The sequence below is a fragment of the Lissotriton helveticus genome, chromosome 5_1 (genome assembly GCF_964261635.1).
Source record: "Lissotriton helveticus chromosome 5_1, aLisHel1.1, whole genome shotgun sequence".
Classification (NCBI taxonomy): domain Eukaryota; kingdom Metazoa; phylum Chordata; class Amphibia; order Caudata; family Salamandridae; genus Lissotriton; species Lissotriton helveticus.
The window spans coordinates 298,236,243-298,249,806 of NC_136065.1; the positions used below are offsets into that span (position 1 = coordinate 298,236,243).

Here is a 13,564-nt window from a genome sequence, read left to right on the forward strand (position 1 = left end):
GGTCCTTAACTGTCATACAGGTAGTCGGATCTGGAGTATGTGTCTGTGTCGGATTAACTGACATGTCTGGTGTCTGAGCTGTAAGCTTGGCTGTGCGATCTGCTAGATCATTACCTTGAGAAATAGTGTCAGTAACTTTCATATGTGCTTTGCACTTCATGATAGCAATAGATGTCGGTAAGTGTATGGCATCTAACAGAGCTTGAATAAGGAGACCATGCTGAATCTTGGTTCCATGAGAAGTCATGAAACCTCTCTCCTGCCAGAGCACTCCAAAGTCGTGTACGACTCCAAATGCGTAGCGTGAATCTGTGTAAATATTAACTTTCAGGTTCTTGGCGTGTATGCAGGCTTGTGTCAGAGCAACTAGCTCTGCTGCTTGAGCAGACAGGGTGTCAATACGATGTGTTTCTATAACTTCAGTGTCAGTAGTCACTGCATACGCGGCTACTAGTTCTCCTGTACTTGTTCTCATACATGAACCATCCACATAAAGTGTCAGGTCGGGATCTGGTAATGGAATATCTGTCAGATCTTGTCTTGGCTTAGTCATAGTATTAACTACTTCCACACAGTCGTGTGTGGCAGGATTTGAATTAACTGACGGTAACAGTGTAGCAGGATTTAGAACGTTGCAGCGTCTGATTTCTATGTGTGGCTGGAACAGTGTCAGTTCATAACCTGTTAAACGTGCAATTGTCAAGTGCTGAGTCTGTGTTCGGTTTAAAAGAACTTCCACGGAGTGTGGAACTTGTACTGTCAAGGAATGTCCTAATACTATGGAATCACTTTGTCTGATAGCTAGTGCTGTGGCTGCAACTGACTTGAGGCACGCAGGCAGAGCCTGGGCTACAGGATCTAGTGTGCTCGAAAAATAAGCACAGGGCTTGTATTGTCCTGCTTGATCTTGTGTGAGAACAGATAATGCTGTACCTTCGCGTTCAGTGACGAAAAGTGTAAAAGGCTTACTGTAGTTCGGTGTAGCTAGAACTGGAGCTTGGCATAAAGCTTTCTTTAACTCATTGAAACTAAGTGTATGTTCAGATGTCCAAGGGAGGACAGTCGATACGGCTGCCTCCTGTGTCGTTAACTGTATCAGTGGCTTAGCTAGAAATGCATACTGAGGAATCCATTGTCTGCAGTAAGAAGTGAGGCCGATAAAAGCACGTACCTCCTTCTGGGTCTTGGGCTGAGGAAGACTCGCTATTAACTGGATACGGTCTGGTGTCAACTGCCTACCCCTCTTGGACAGTAAGTGGCCTAAATAGATCACTTGCTGGACACAGAATTGAAGCTTCGAAGGGGACACCTTGTGCCCCATCTCGGCAAGGAAATACAAGACTGTAAGTGATGCTCGCTCGCAAGCACGTTCAGTACGGGCTGTGATCAGTAGATCATCGACATACTGGAGCAGGGCAGTGTCTGTTGGCATGTGAATATTGTCTAGTTGTCTCTTAAGTGCTTGACTATAAATACTAGGACTTTCTGTGAATCCTTGAGGAGCTCGTGTGAACATATAGCTCCTTCCATTTAAACAAAATCCGAAAAGAAACTGGCTGTCTGGATGAATGGGGACACTGAAAAATGCGTTCTTGAGGTCTATGACTGTAAAAAATGTGGCTTCGGAATCAATGGCTGTCAATAGGGAAGAGATATCTGGGACAACTGGGTACTGGGGAATAATACATTTATTGAGTTCTCGAAGGTCAATCACTAATCGATATACTGGGGGTGCATTTGGATCAGTACGTTTCATGACTGGAATGATCGGAGAATTACATACATTGGAGTCAGTTTCTACAACTACTCCTTGAGCGATGAGCTCGTCAATAATTTTGGATAAGGCTGTTACAGCCTCAGGTGGCAATCTATACTGTCTGATTCGTGGCAGGACTACACCTGGCTTGAGAGTCACACGATGGGGTGTGATTTGCATATAACCAACATCAGTTGGACCTTGTGCCCATAGATGCTGCGGAACATTAGACAATCTCGGATCAAAATCTCGTAATACATAGTGACCCTTGAAGTCACGTAAGAACAATCGTATTCCCTCTGGGGAGCAGCAAATAACTGCACCTAATTCTTTCAGTGTTTTAATACCTAACAAATTTTCTGGACATGACTTTGTAAGTAACAGATCAGTAGTGCGGGACAATGGACCTACTTCTAGAGTAACTGGCTTAGATATCTCGTTTACAATAGGCTTTCCTGAAAATCCAAGGGAAACATTTCTAGAGCCTGAGAGCGGAGCCCCTGGAACTTCGGCGTGACTTATAGTGGTCCTACTTGCCCCTGTATCAATCAGAAACTTTCTGTCTTTCCCTAATACTTGACTGTGAACATAGGGACCCTCTTGATCTACAGGTATCTCGATGAGAGGCAAGCCAACCTCCCTCTCTAGGCTGTTTCATGAATATGGCTGATACTCTGGATACTCGGACTGTGCATACTGGTACATCTGCTGTGTAACATGCTGTGTTGCAGCAATAGGCTGCGGTACTGGAACTGTCTGTTGTGCATTCTGTGGCTGAGAAGTCTGTGAAACTTGTTCTTGTCTAGGCGGACGTGGTCTTTCTTTAGTCTTACCGGTAGCTATATTATGTTTCAGAACTGCACACTCGTTTATATAGTGACCTGGCTGTTTACAATAATTGCATGTCCCTTTAATGGGAACTGCAGGATGACTGGCTTGATTCGTACCCCTCTTCTGACTGTCTTGAGGAACAGATTGTGCAACTAGTACTTTCATTTTCGTGTCTTTCATACGTTTTCTTTCGTGATCTTGCTCTTCTCTGATTCTATTCTGGTGATACTGAAGCATCTGTAACATTTGGGACGGGGTATTAGCTTGCCAGGTACTTTCGACTTTCAAAACTCGGTTCTTAACTTGTGGACTTGAATTCTCGACTAATTTAGTAACAAAAAGATGAGGGTATGACTCGCTACTTGTCTTGAGGCCACTGTTGATACTAAAGCATTTCTCAAATCTAGAATAAAAATCACTAGTGTCTTCGTCTTGTTTCTGTTTACAGGCTGAGATTGCATCCCAGTCTTCCTTTTTAGTGGCTAATAACCTAGGCAAAACTTGTATTAACAATTCTGGTAATTCTTTACATTTCTCTCCAAGACCGGTACCTGGTACTCGTATCTTATCTTCAGCTTCTAGAACTGCCCAATCGATCTTTTTCTCCCCCACCTCCCATTCTTTTTCCTTGAGTTTCTCGTATACCCCTGCGGGCAACAGGACTTTTAACATTTTAATAATATCTGGATACGTGTATTCTCCCATACGGAGCATGTCTTTCAATTCTCGATGGAACCCTGCTGGATCTTTGTCATGGCAGGGAATTAATTTCTTCATCTCTAAGAGTTCCATCTTTGTAATCGGGGTGTAAACAAATACTCGTTGCATTTCACCATCCGCTGTCCTAACTGGGTGTACTTCTCGTAACGGATTCTGTCTATCTATGTAAAACGGTTTACTTTCTGGGGGTGAGATATGAACAAAATGCGGGTTCAGGAACGTTCTATATTTGTGGCGCTGTTCTAGGATAACACTAATTAAATCGGTACCTAGACCTTTCCATCTATACTGGAGTAACTCGTTCAGGACATCGTGTAACGGACCTGGATCAGAATGTTGACCCTCATACAGAGTAATGAGGTGCTGGATCATATACATACCCACCAGTCGTTGCTCGGCTGGGGGCAGTTTCAGAAACATTTGTGCCACTATTTCATCTGGAAAAGTGGTAGAATCAGTAATCCATCGGACTGCTGATCGGGCTAGTTCTTGTTCATGCATAGTACTTAACTCACTGTAACCGATTCGTGATTTCAGAATGTGATCGGTAACTTGAAATACTTGTTCTAGAGAACCTTGTTCTAGTGCTGGGTGAGGAACAGTTTTCTTGTAATCTAGACGTAAATGGCGGTCTGGAAATCTAGATTTTCCTACATACGCTATTCTGGCGGGATTCTCGTCGTCTACCTCTTCAGTAGAAGAGTCATTTTCTTTCTCGCTTACTTGTGCTGCTTTACGTTGTTCGTGTAACTTTATTATTTCCTTACGAATTCTCTTGTACATACTCTCTATACTACTGATAGTTCTGTGTTTACCCTCGGCTATATTATCACTCCACCTTGTCAGGATTCTCATTTCGGCCGGATCTTTGGTCGGATAATCTTGTTCTCTTATTAAACAATTAATCAGAAACTTTAATAACATGAGCTGGATCTCAGCTTTCCTTTGAGACATGGCTTCGCCAATACTTTCTGGATCATCCCCTGTACGGATGAAACGATATATTCTGTCTAGATCTTCTTTCATATTCGGTAGGGTGTCCAAATACCCGGTCACCCGTCTTACACGGATGGAATATATAACTGTACTATCATCACCTGCAACTGGATCATAGCGGCATTCCGTAAGGGCTCGTCGGATATCTGCAACGGACTTATATTTGGGCGTACGCTGTAACGCACTTTCATGTAACTCGACTAACGTTACACGTTGGTGTGGCGGCGGGGTACCAGGAGGACCTCCTCCTGCGGCCCCTAAACTAGAATCGTCGACTGATACTCTTCGTGCTGGCAGAGTGGGAAATTGTAATGTAGGCTGGACCGGGGGTACCGTAGCAGGTACTGCAAAAGGTGCCCCGGTGTCTGGAGGAGCAGGATTTACATTATTTACAGGAGCTGGCGGAACAGGATTTGTATATTCTGGGACTGTGTCGTCCAAATAGGACGAAATAAAAATATCAGCTGCGGTCGGTTTGTGACGTAGCTTGGTCGGAACTAATGGTGGCGGAAAATTACTGGATGCCTCCGGGGTTGCTTTTGGCAAGCCCTCGGCAAGAAGAGGGTACATACCCTTAATGAGGGCATTCCTCTGTCTGTCTGACTGTTCGGTTTTAACTCGTTCACCTATCTCGATTAGTTCCCTTTCTTGGGCTCGTTCTAAGGATTCTCTACTTAATTCTGACTTTCTGATTTCTTTTTCGGTTCTTTTATGAGATTCTTTGCGCCATAACTCGATGGCATCTTTCTGTGACTGTCTGGCTTTCTTTTTGCATAATACTTCTTCTACTCGCATGATGCACTCGGCATCCCACGTACCTGATACGGGCCATCTATACTTTTCTTCTAATTCCTTGGTGTACTCCACCCATAAATCTAGATATAATATGGCACTTATGCCATGCTTCTGATACATAAAATGACCTGGACTGTCCCTAGGCGGGACAGGAACTGCTGCTTCTAGCAGACCTTTTCTGGTTTTTAACTGACGTAATTTCGAGAATAAAGGCATGACTGAACTGTAATCTAGACACAATACAATACACAATGAACACGATAATTACTCCACTCTCATACCACGACATTGAAATACATGAAGAACATTTAAAATAACAGTTCGAACAGAATACTACCTGGAATACTGAAAACAGAATACATGAATCTTCTCGAGAACAGAACTGACTAGAACAGAAACTAGATGCACTGCTAAAACAGTACGAAACTTACCGGTCTCATAAAGAGACACGTCAGGACCCGCATCCACCGAAGTGGACACTTCGTTTTGGGTCTGTGTACCACCAAAACCCACGGAACAGAGTCAATTAGATTGACCCTGTCTAGATACTACCCCAGCAACGGTACTCACCGGGCAGCAAGAACAGAAGGCCTCGGACTGGACTGGACTGCTTCGACGCCGGACGGACGAACTTCGGACTTCTGTTACGGGTGGGCCTCCGGATACCTCGGACCTTGGACTCTCGGCTTGGGCTCTGGTCGGGACTCGCCGCGTTCCTCCACCGCCTCGTCTGGATGCTGGACCGCCACCTCCGTCTCCTCCGTGGGCCTGAGGGATACTTGAAGCAGAAATATCTGCACGTGCACGGTATGGTTCCGTCACGGCTGCAGAGGGTCAGGGGGCCGGCGTGGCTTCACCGGCGCGTGGGGAAAGGGCAAGTCCCTATTCGGGCGCCATTATGTGGTATATAAATAAATAATACCGGATCTAGGTTTGACTGGACATAGCAATAACAGATAGCTCAATAAATAAGAGTCAAGATTCGAGGTAGTAGGAGTTTGCAGGTTTAATACAGCATAAAGGACAGGAACAGGACAACCTGCACGGGAACAGGATGGCAGGGCCCTGCCGGGGGGACAGGGAATGAGCGCGCTAGGGGAAAAGGAATCGGCGTAACATTTAATAACAGTACACAAGCATATATACTAAAACAGTTGCATTATAGTGAATACAGTAGGCGGATCAGTGGGTGTGGTCAATAGCAGTCGCGAAAGATAAGGGTGAAAGTGGGTGTAACAAGAGGCGTATACATGGACATGTGATGTAAACGTAACAGAATATGTCATAAATAGGGCGGAAACATGGAGGGGGCTACCTAAGGAGCCGGGACCTCTAACCTAATGGTGCGCGTAAACTGACAACGACGTGTTACTAGGAGAAGCTGGGGGCTATGAACTCTGCGCTAGGAGCAGAGACTGAAGTCTGGGGAGTCAGGGCGACATGTACCTAAACCCTATCTAGTATCTAATGTTTAGAGGACATGTTGATATAATCCAAAAGTTATCGGGGTAAAGGCTAACAGACTCTAAGACTGGAGCATGCATTATTCTACATGTAGTGCGTGCTGAGGAATATTAAATGACCATTAATACAGTATTTCTCTTGCATGGAGACGTAAGGGCTAGACAATGACGGAAACTATTGATGCGATTCAGTAGCTTAGGAATGCAGAGAAGGAGTGCTGGACTGATAACTAGAATCATAACATACTCTTGGCAGACTCATAGGCAGAGCCAGGCCGAGCCGGGCACTGCGAGGCAGGAAGTAAGTGAAGGGTCGAGGATACAGGTGGGGGATGTATCGCTCCTCAGCGAGGGCTCAGGAGACAGAAACTGAATCTGGTGTCCGGGCCCTTTTGAGGCCTAGAAACGGGGACTTTTCAATGAAATAACGTGCACACTGAGAAACGTGGCAACGTAACTTTACATAGGCCTAATACTCGTAGCTTTCACGAGAACTGGAAACTAGTATACTAAGGATGGACACAACTGTAATTGCGTCTTTAATCAAACATGGGGAATACATATGCATATTAATCATGCACACATAACATAAGATGGGGGAACACGTAGGGACACAGAACATGGCAAAATTTACTTTTCCACACCGGCATGGTGCCGCACATCAGGTGGTAAGGAGTTGGGGAGAGTTCTCCCTCAAGGCCTTGGGGTGCATGGTACGGTAGTCAACACAGGTCATCATGTCGTGTTCGTGCTCGAGGCACCAGAGGTTAACAAGGTGCAGGTCCAATCATGGACATCGGCCAGTGACAGATGCCGCAGGGCTTGAAGCCAGCCTTCCTAGTTGACATCCTGCCACACCAGGATAAAAATCTCAAAAGACTTGGACAAAAAGTCAAAAAAGGTCAGTCAAAATTTGACTCTGGTTAGCTCTCTCAGGATCTGTGCTGACTGGCGCATAAAGAAAAGAACCGTCGCCAACGTGCTGGGGTGGCACAGTTATAGCCACTGCACACATCACTTCTGGCGCAGACGACGCCAACAGCACCAGGCACCACCTAGCGGAATGCAGGGGCACTGCTCACGAAAACGTTCTGGATCCAGTCTGATGCCTGTGGATAATTCTAAGGTAAGGAATCTATGGCTAGAAGTCTCTATCTGATGCCACATATATGTGCCACAACTGTGCCCTGTAGGTTTCTTTCTTGACTGTCTGTGCTGTTGGATGCCGAACTTAATACCTGATCAGATATGAAAGTGTAAAGATCTCCAACTTGGGATCTTTATATGGATGGTGAAAGGAGTTTATTCCACAGAATGAAGAGGAGTATTGGTGGTGAGGAATCTGCGGTTAGATGGTGTATCCATAGAAAGAGTGTTACCATAGGTAAGTAACTTGTTCTTCTGATGGATACTTCTAACAGAAGATTCCTCACCTTGTGAATAGAAACCAAAGCAGTACTTCACAAGTTAGTGGATCTGTGGATTGGCTCAAACCAAAATATTCTGCAGGACTGAACAGCAAAGTGCTCTTCCCTGGCTACCAAAGCAGTAGTGCTTCATATGCGTATGGAGTAATGCCCACATCGCAACTTGACAGATGTCCAGAACAGGTACTCAGCGGGCCAACACAGTGGTAGTCTCTAGTCTTATCAGCCATTAGACTCTCTTGGGGGCTGCTTCTTGGCCAATGCAGAGCAGATTTTACAGAGAGTACTATCCACCTTGATATGTTCCTTTTCTGCACTGCCTTACCCTTCTTCGTCCCAGGGAGCTGCACAATGAACTGATCATCCAACTCAATGGTTTTTGGTACCATTGATTTAAAAGCTCAAAGCTCTTCTGGGGTCAAAGTAGTGGAGTATCTTCTGCTCTTCTGAGAGGGAATGCCAAGCAAAGAATGCTGGATGCGTGAGGGATTGTACAAAATGAAAGCACATCACCACATTCTGCAAAAATGCCACTTCAGTCCACAACATCAGTTTGTGCAGAAAACAATTGGTGTAAGGTAGGCAGATTGATAGAGCTTGCAGCTTGTTTATGTAACGAGCTGAGGTTATTGTCATGACAAAGATGGTTTTGAGGGTCAGAAGATGGAAAGGGACAGCTTTGTATTGACTCAAATGGAGTACACATCAGAAAAGTAAGAACCAAATGAAGGTCCTACTACAGCATTACAAAAGGTTTGGGTGGGAACATATGAACCAGCCCTTTACGTAAACGCATAACAACGGGTGATTTTAACAAGGATGGTTGGTCCAGTAAACTCAAAAAGGCCCAACAAGTAACCTTTAACTGTCCACTGCAAGGCCTTGCTTGGCTAAAGACAGCACAACAAGAAGAATATCCAACAACTTTGCCTGTAATGGGTCTGTTTGGCTGGAATTGCATCAGGTTTTCACAGCCTCCAGCATAAACAAAATTCATAGACAGATGCCTGGCAGCTAGAATGACATCAACTCTTTCAGGAGGAAGGTCGAAGTCAAATAACTGTTGTCACTCAATCGCAACATATGGAGGTGTAGCTTACATAGGCCCGGGAGCAAGACCATGCAATGCTGCTACAAAAGAAGATAATCTCTAAGCGGTAGTGTGATCAGAGGACAGATGCTCATCCCCAGAAGTTTTGGGTACCACATTCCCCAGCCCTAATCCAGAGCCACTAGGAAAACGTGGGCAATGTCATTACTGATATTCTTCACACCTCTAGGCATGAGAAGTAGTAATAGGAAGGCGTAAATGGGAACTCCAATGTGCAAAAGTGTTGACATTGCACATTTTCAGTGTTTGTGTAGAGATTAAGCCAGGGCTCTCCTCATTCCTGGAAGATGCCAGCTAGGTGGTTCACAAGCCGGGAGATGCCCTGCCGCGTCAGCCAGTTCCAGATGGGCATGACTTCCTGGCACAGGACCCAGCATTTAACTCTGATCTGCTTGTTTATGTAACTCATGGCAGTGGTCTTGTCCTTGAGCACCTGGAAAACCTCCCTTTGAAGGACGGAAGGAGGACCTTCAACACTAGGCGAATAGCCCGCAACTACAACCAGATTGATATGGAGGCAGGTCTCCACTAGAGGCCAGGATTCTTTGAGCTCCACCTCTCCCTGATGACCTCCCCAACCCAACAGTGATGCACCCGTCACCACCGCCAGCTCCGGGTGGGGTAGAAAAAATGGTTAGCCGCCCATCCAGTTGTGGGTGAGCAACCACCATTGCAGGCCTTTCGCAGGCTCTTCTGAAACCTGTACAGACTATGATGGGTTCCCTAGGTGCTGAGCCCACGGACGCTTCAAAACCCTCTGCAGAGCCTGCATGTGCTATCTAGCATAGTCCACTAGCAGGATACTTGAGACCAAAAATCAAAGAAGTCTGAGGAATTCTCATTGAGACCCAGGACTAAGGTTGAAACATCAGGATCATAGTCTGGATGTCCTGCACTCGACCCAGAGGGGAGGCTAAAATTACGCCGTATTCAGAAAGGCCCAGATGAATGGAAGTCTCTGCAAAGGAGTCAGGTGAGACTTCAGCAAGTTGATAGAGAACCCTAAAGACTATGGGGGTTCACCATCGTCTGGAGCCCACCTTCAATAGCCAGTTGTCGAGGTAGGGGAACACTGGTATTCCCAACATCCGAAGATGTGCTGCGACCACCGCCATCATTTTCATGAACATCCAAGCAGCACCGGTAAGGCTGAAGGGGAATAATGGAAACAGAAAATGCTCCTGGTCCACCTTGAACTGCTGTGGGTCTGCAAGACGGGAATGTGACAATGGGCTCTTATACGACCAGCAATCCCATCCAGCGCTACAAACCAGTCTTCTGGGTCCAGGGAAGATATATCTTATGCCAATAGGAGCTTGTTTAATTAGTATTGTTTCAGGAAGAAATTGAGAGATCAAAGGTCTAAAATAGGACATAGGTGTCTGTCCTCTTTGGCACTAGAAAATAATGGGAGTAACATCCAGTCCCTATTTCTGCTGCCGGGACTCTCTCTAGGGCACCTTTGTCCAACAGAGCCATTACCTTATGCCTCAAAATGGACAAATGATCCTCAGAGCGCCGCTCTGGTGCAAAATGCGGTGGGTCTGAAAGAAATGCTAGGGCATATCCTATCTGAACTATTTTAAACACCTAACTCATCCTACTTCTAACAAGATAGCCGAGTGCTGCTGAGGGAAAGTATAACAACTTAGTGAAGGTAGCATGGAGAAGTAGGGGACTGAGTAGTGCGTTAACCCAGAGGGGTTGGACGTTGTTGGCTGCATCCCTGGCTTCAAATGGACTGGTTAGTTCTGTTGCTCTAGAGACTGATTTGGTGGTGTCTTTGCACCAAGACTCTTTCAAAGCCTTGAAAAGCTTGAAACTGTTGGGGATACTCCCACATGGGTGAAGAAAGGCAGAGGGAGCACTCAGTGTCCTTGCTTTCCTTAAAGAGCTCCATGGTAGAGTCTGCCTTTTCTCTGAATAGAAAGGTACCATCAAATGGCATGTCCATCAGTAACGCATAAATGTCATTTGAGAAGCCTGTGGATTTTATCCAAGAGCAGAACTGAAGCACCATGCTGTTACTAACTACCCTTCCCAAGTAGCCAGTGGTGACCAGCCCAGAGCGGATGACTTACTTCACTACGCCTTGATCATCTTGGATAATCTTCAAATGGTTGCCACAGAATTCTTCATGTACTGTCGACAAGATCTCACTTTCCATATCCCACAATGCAGGTCAGGGTTGTCCCAGGAATCAACTGCCATTTACTGAGCAGGGAGTGAATCTAGCTGAGGAGAGCATTATTTTCCCGAATGCCTCCATAAATTTGGATTCCCTATCAGGAGGCATAGTAGGAAATGAGTTAGGGTTGAGCCAACTCATTGACAACTGGACCACCAAGCTTTCAGGCATAGGGTGTTGCATAAGGAAAAGAGGGTCAGGTATGTATGTTCTGCAACCTGTGTTGAAAACAGGACCACCAGGTTGCAGTTGAGTCAAGAAGCGCTGATGGTGCAGAGGAATGATCCACCAACAATAGCCCACCTGGAGGTCTCATTGGACCCTTACGGCCTGAAGGCACTTAAAGGGAACTGGAAGGGCACCAAAGAAGAGCAACATAACTTCCTTAAAGACACAACTTGTTGTAGTGCCCCAAATGCACCTTGGAATTTGGGATTCACCAGTATAAGCTGTGAAATCGGTTCCTCAGTAGGGGACCAGGTGCAAGATCACTACGCACTCTGATGCCCATGCGACTTCTTACGAGTGTGGCATGAGGATGGAGAGTTGTGGTTTGACTTCTTATATTTCTTTTTTGATTATCTGACTACTTGGAGTGTGAAGAGGACCTTTAGCTGGAACGGTGTGGACCAAGAAGAGTCCTTGTGCGCCATTCAAACATGTTCATTGACATAGAGCTTGGCTTCCCAGTCCCAAATCACCTTTGGATTCATCTGAGCACAGATTTGGAAATGTGCGAAGCCACTGGAAACCTACATGGTGGGCATCTGTCACAGGTATCTGCTTTTAACTGTCCCTGCAAATTTTTATCCATGTAGTCTTTCAGAGGGGACATATGCACTTGCACACTGTGAGAAAACGTTTGAGGAAAACTTGTAAAAAGAGGACAAAATAGTTGAGGGAGCGAACTCCGGCTCTGGGTACGAAAGCGTCGATAAAAATAAACTGTGTGGCTTATAGATGGGAATCCAGCGTAACTTCCGGGTCAGAATGAAACCGACTCTTACCAGCATGCAGGAACAATGCCGAGAAAAATCTCCACATCCAGTCAGGTGTCAAGGGATTCTCACATCGTGAGGAATCTGTGGTTAGAAGTATCCATCAGAAGCATTTTTCTCACCTTATAGTGCCAGCAAGCAGTGGGTTGAAGGCGTACAGCCAGTCATTCATATCTTTGTCGTTGATGGCCTGTAGTAAGATCCCACGGTAGTTAGTGCACACTGCGAAGGTATTCGGTGTCTAGGAAAAAATAAAAAAAATACATATGAACACATCGCAATCAAGAATATTCTGTGTATTGAAGGCACAGAGGTATGCTTCTATATAACCAAACACACACGTGCAGACTGCTGGTCGAGGGGGCTGTGTTTTGATGGTAGGAAAAAATACATATACATTACAGTGAGAAAGGCATAGGCTGGAATGCATCATATATATATATAAACACACTCCCAATTCATCCAACAAAGAGCACGCACACAAAGACTGGAGTATTCACATTCCTTTAATAAGCGGGGCCTCTCTCCACCCAGCAATTTAAAAGTCCTTCAGAGGTGCTTTTCGGAGATGTACCAGTCTTTATCAATCTAAAGAGTGCCATCATCGTGCTCTTTTATACTCACAGTGAACAAACAATGTACTTCACATTTTCCGTAAACAGTATTTCATTTTACTATTATATTCATGCTGTGCAATTGTACTGTGCAAAGACTTTGTAATTTATACAAATATCTCACAGACATTCAAGGCAGCTTATATGTACTCGATTCCTAAAAGCACCCAATAAGAAAAATGTCAAATAATAGACTGCTGCTGCCTGAAAGCACTCTTAATACTATTGATAAAAACATAACTTATGAAATGCTTTGCACCACTTCAGAAATGCTTTGCACCACTTCAATAATGCTCCTAATATCAACAAGAATATTTTGATTGGTATTACAAGTACATTCGCTGCCGTGACCGAAAATATAGCATTTGAAGCTTTCACTTTAAGATGAACGTGCGAACAATGACCATTTCAAACATCTGTGCCGCTTGCAGACTACAAGTTTTTATGCATCATCTAAAACGTGTGTCTATCCTGCATTGAAGTTAATTACCTGCAATGTCACCTTATGCCTGGAGTCCCACTTTCACCATGTTTAGTAAAAACATTAATGTCACCCAGGCAGCAGCATAATAATTACAAACTGCGAAGTCAAGAGATGCCTTTCCATAATAACAATTTGGACCGCAGCAGTGATTTGTCCAGTGACCAATACCCAGGACCAGACC

At 45.1% G+C, this 13,564-nt stretch overlaps 1 protein-coding gene across 4 annotated transcripts in view; it reads right to left on the reverse strand.

The window, feature by feature from the left end:
- KIF1B (kinesin family member 1B) overlaps positions 1-13,564 on the reverse strand; it is a 1,137,443-nt gene that overhangs the window by 14,308 nt on the left and 1,109,571 nt on the right. For all 4 annotated transcript variants that reach the window (XM_078642264.1, XM_078642262.1, XM_078642263.1 and 1 more), the window contains one exon: positions 12,408-12,526. In XM_078642264.1, the coding sequence (XP_078498390.1) occupies positions 12,408-12,526 (119 nt within the window). The remainder of the gene's footprint in view (positions 1-12,407; positions 12,527-13,564) is intronic.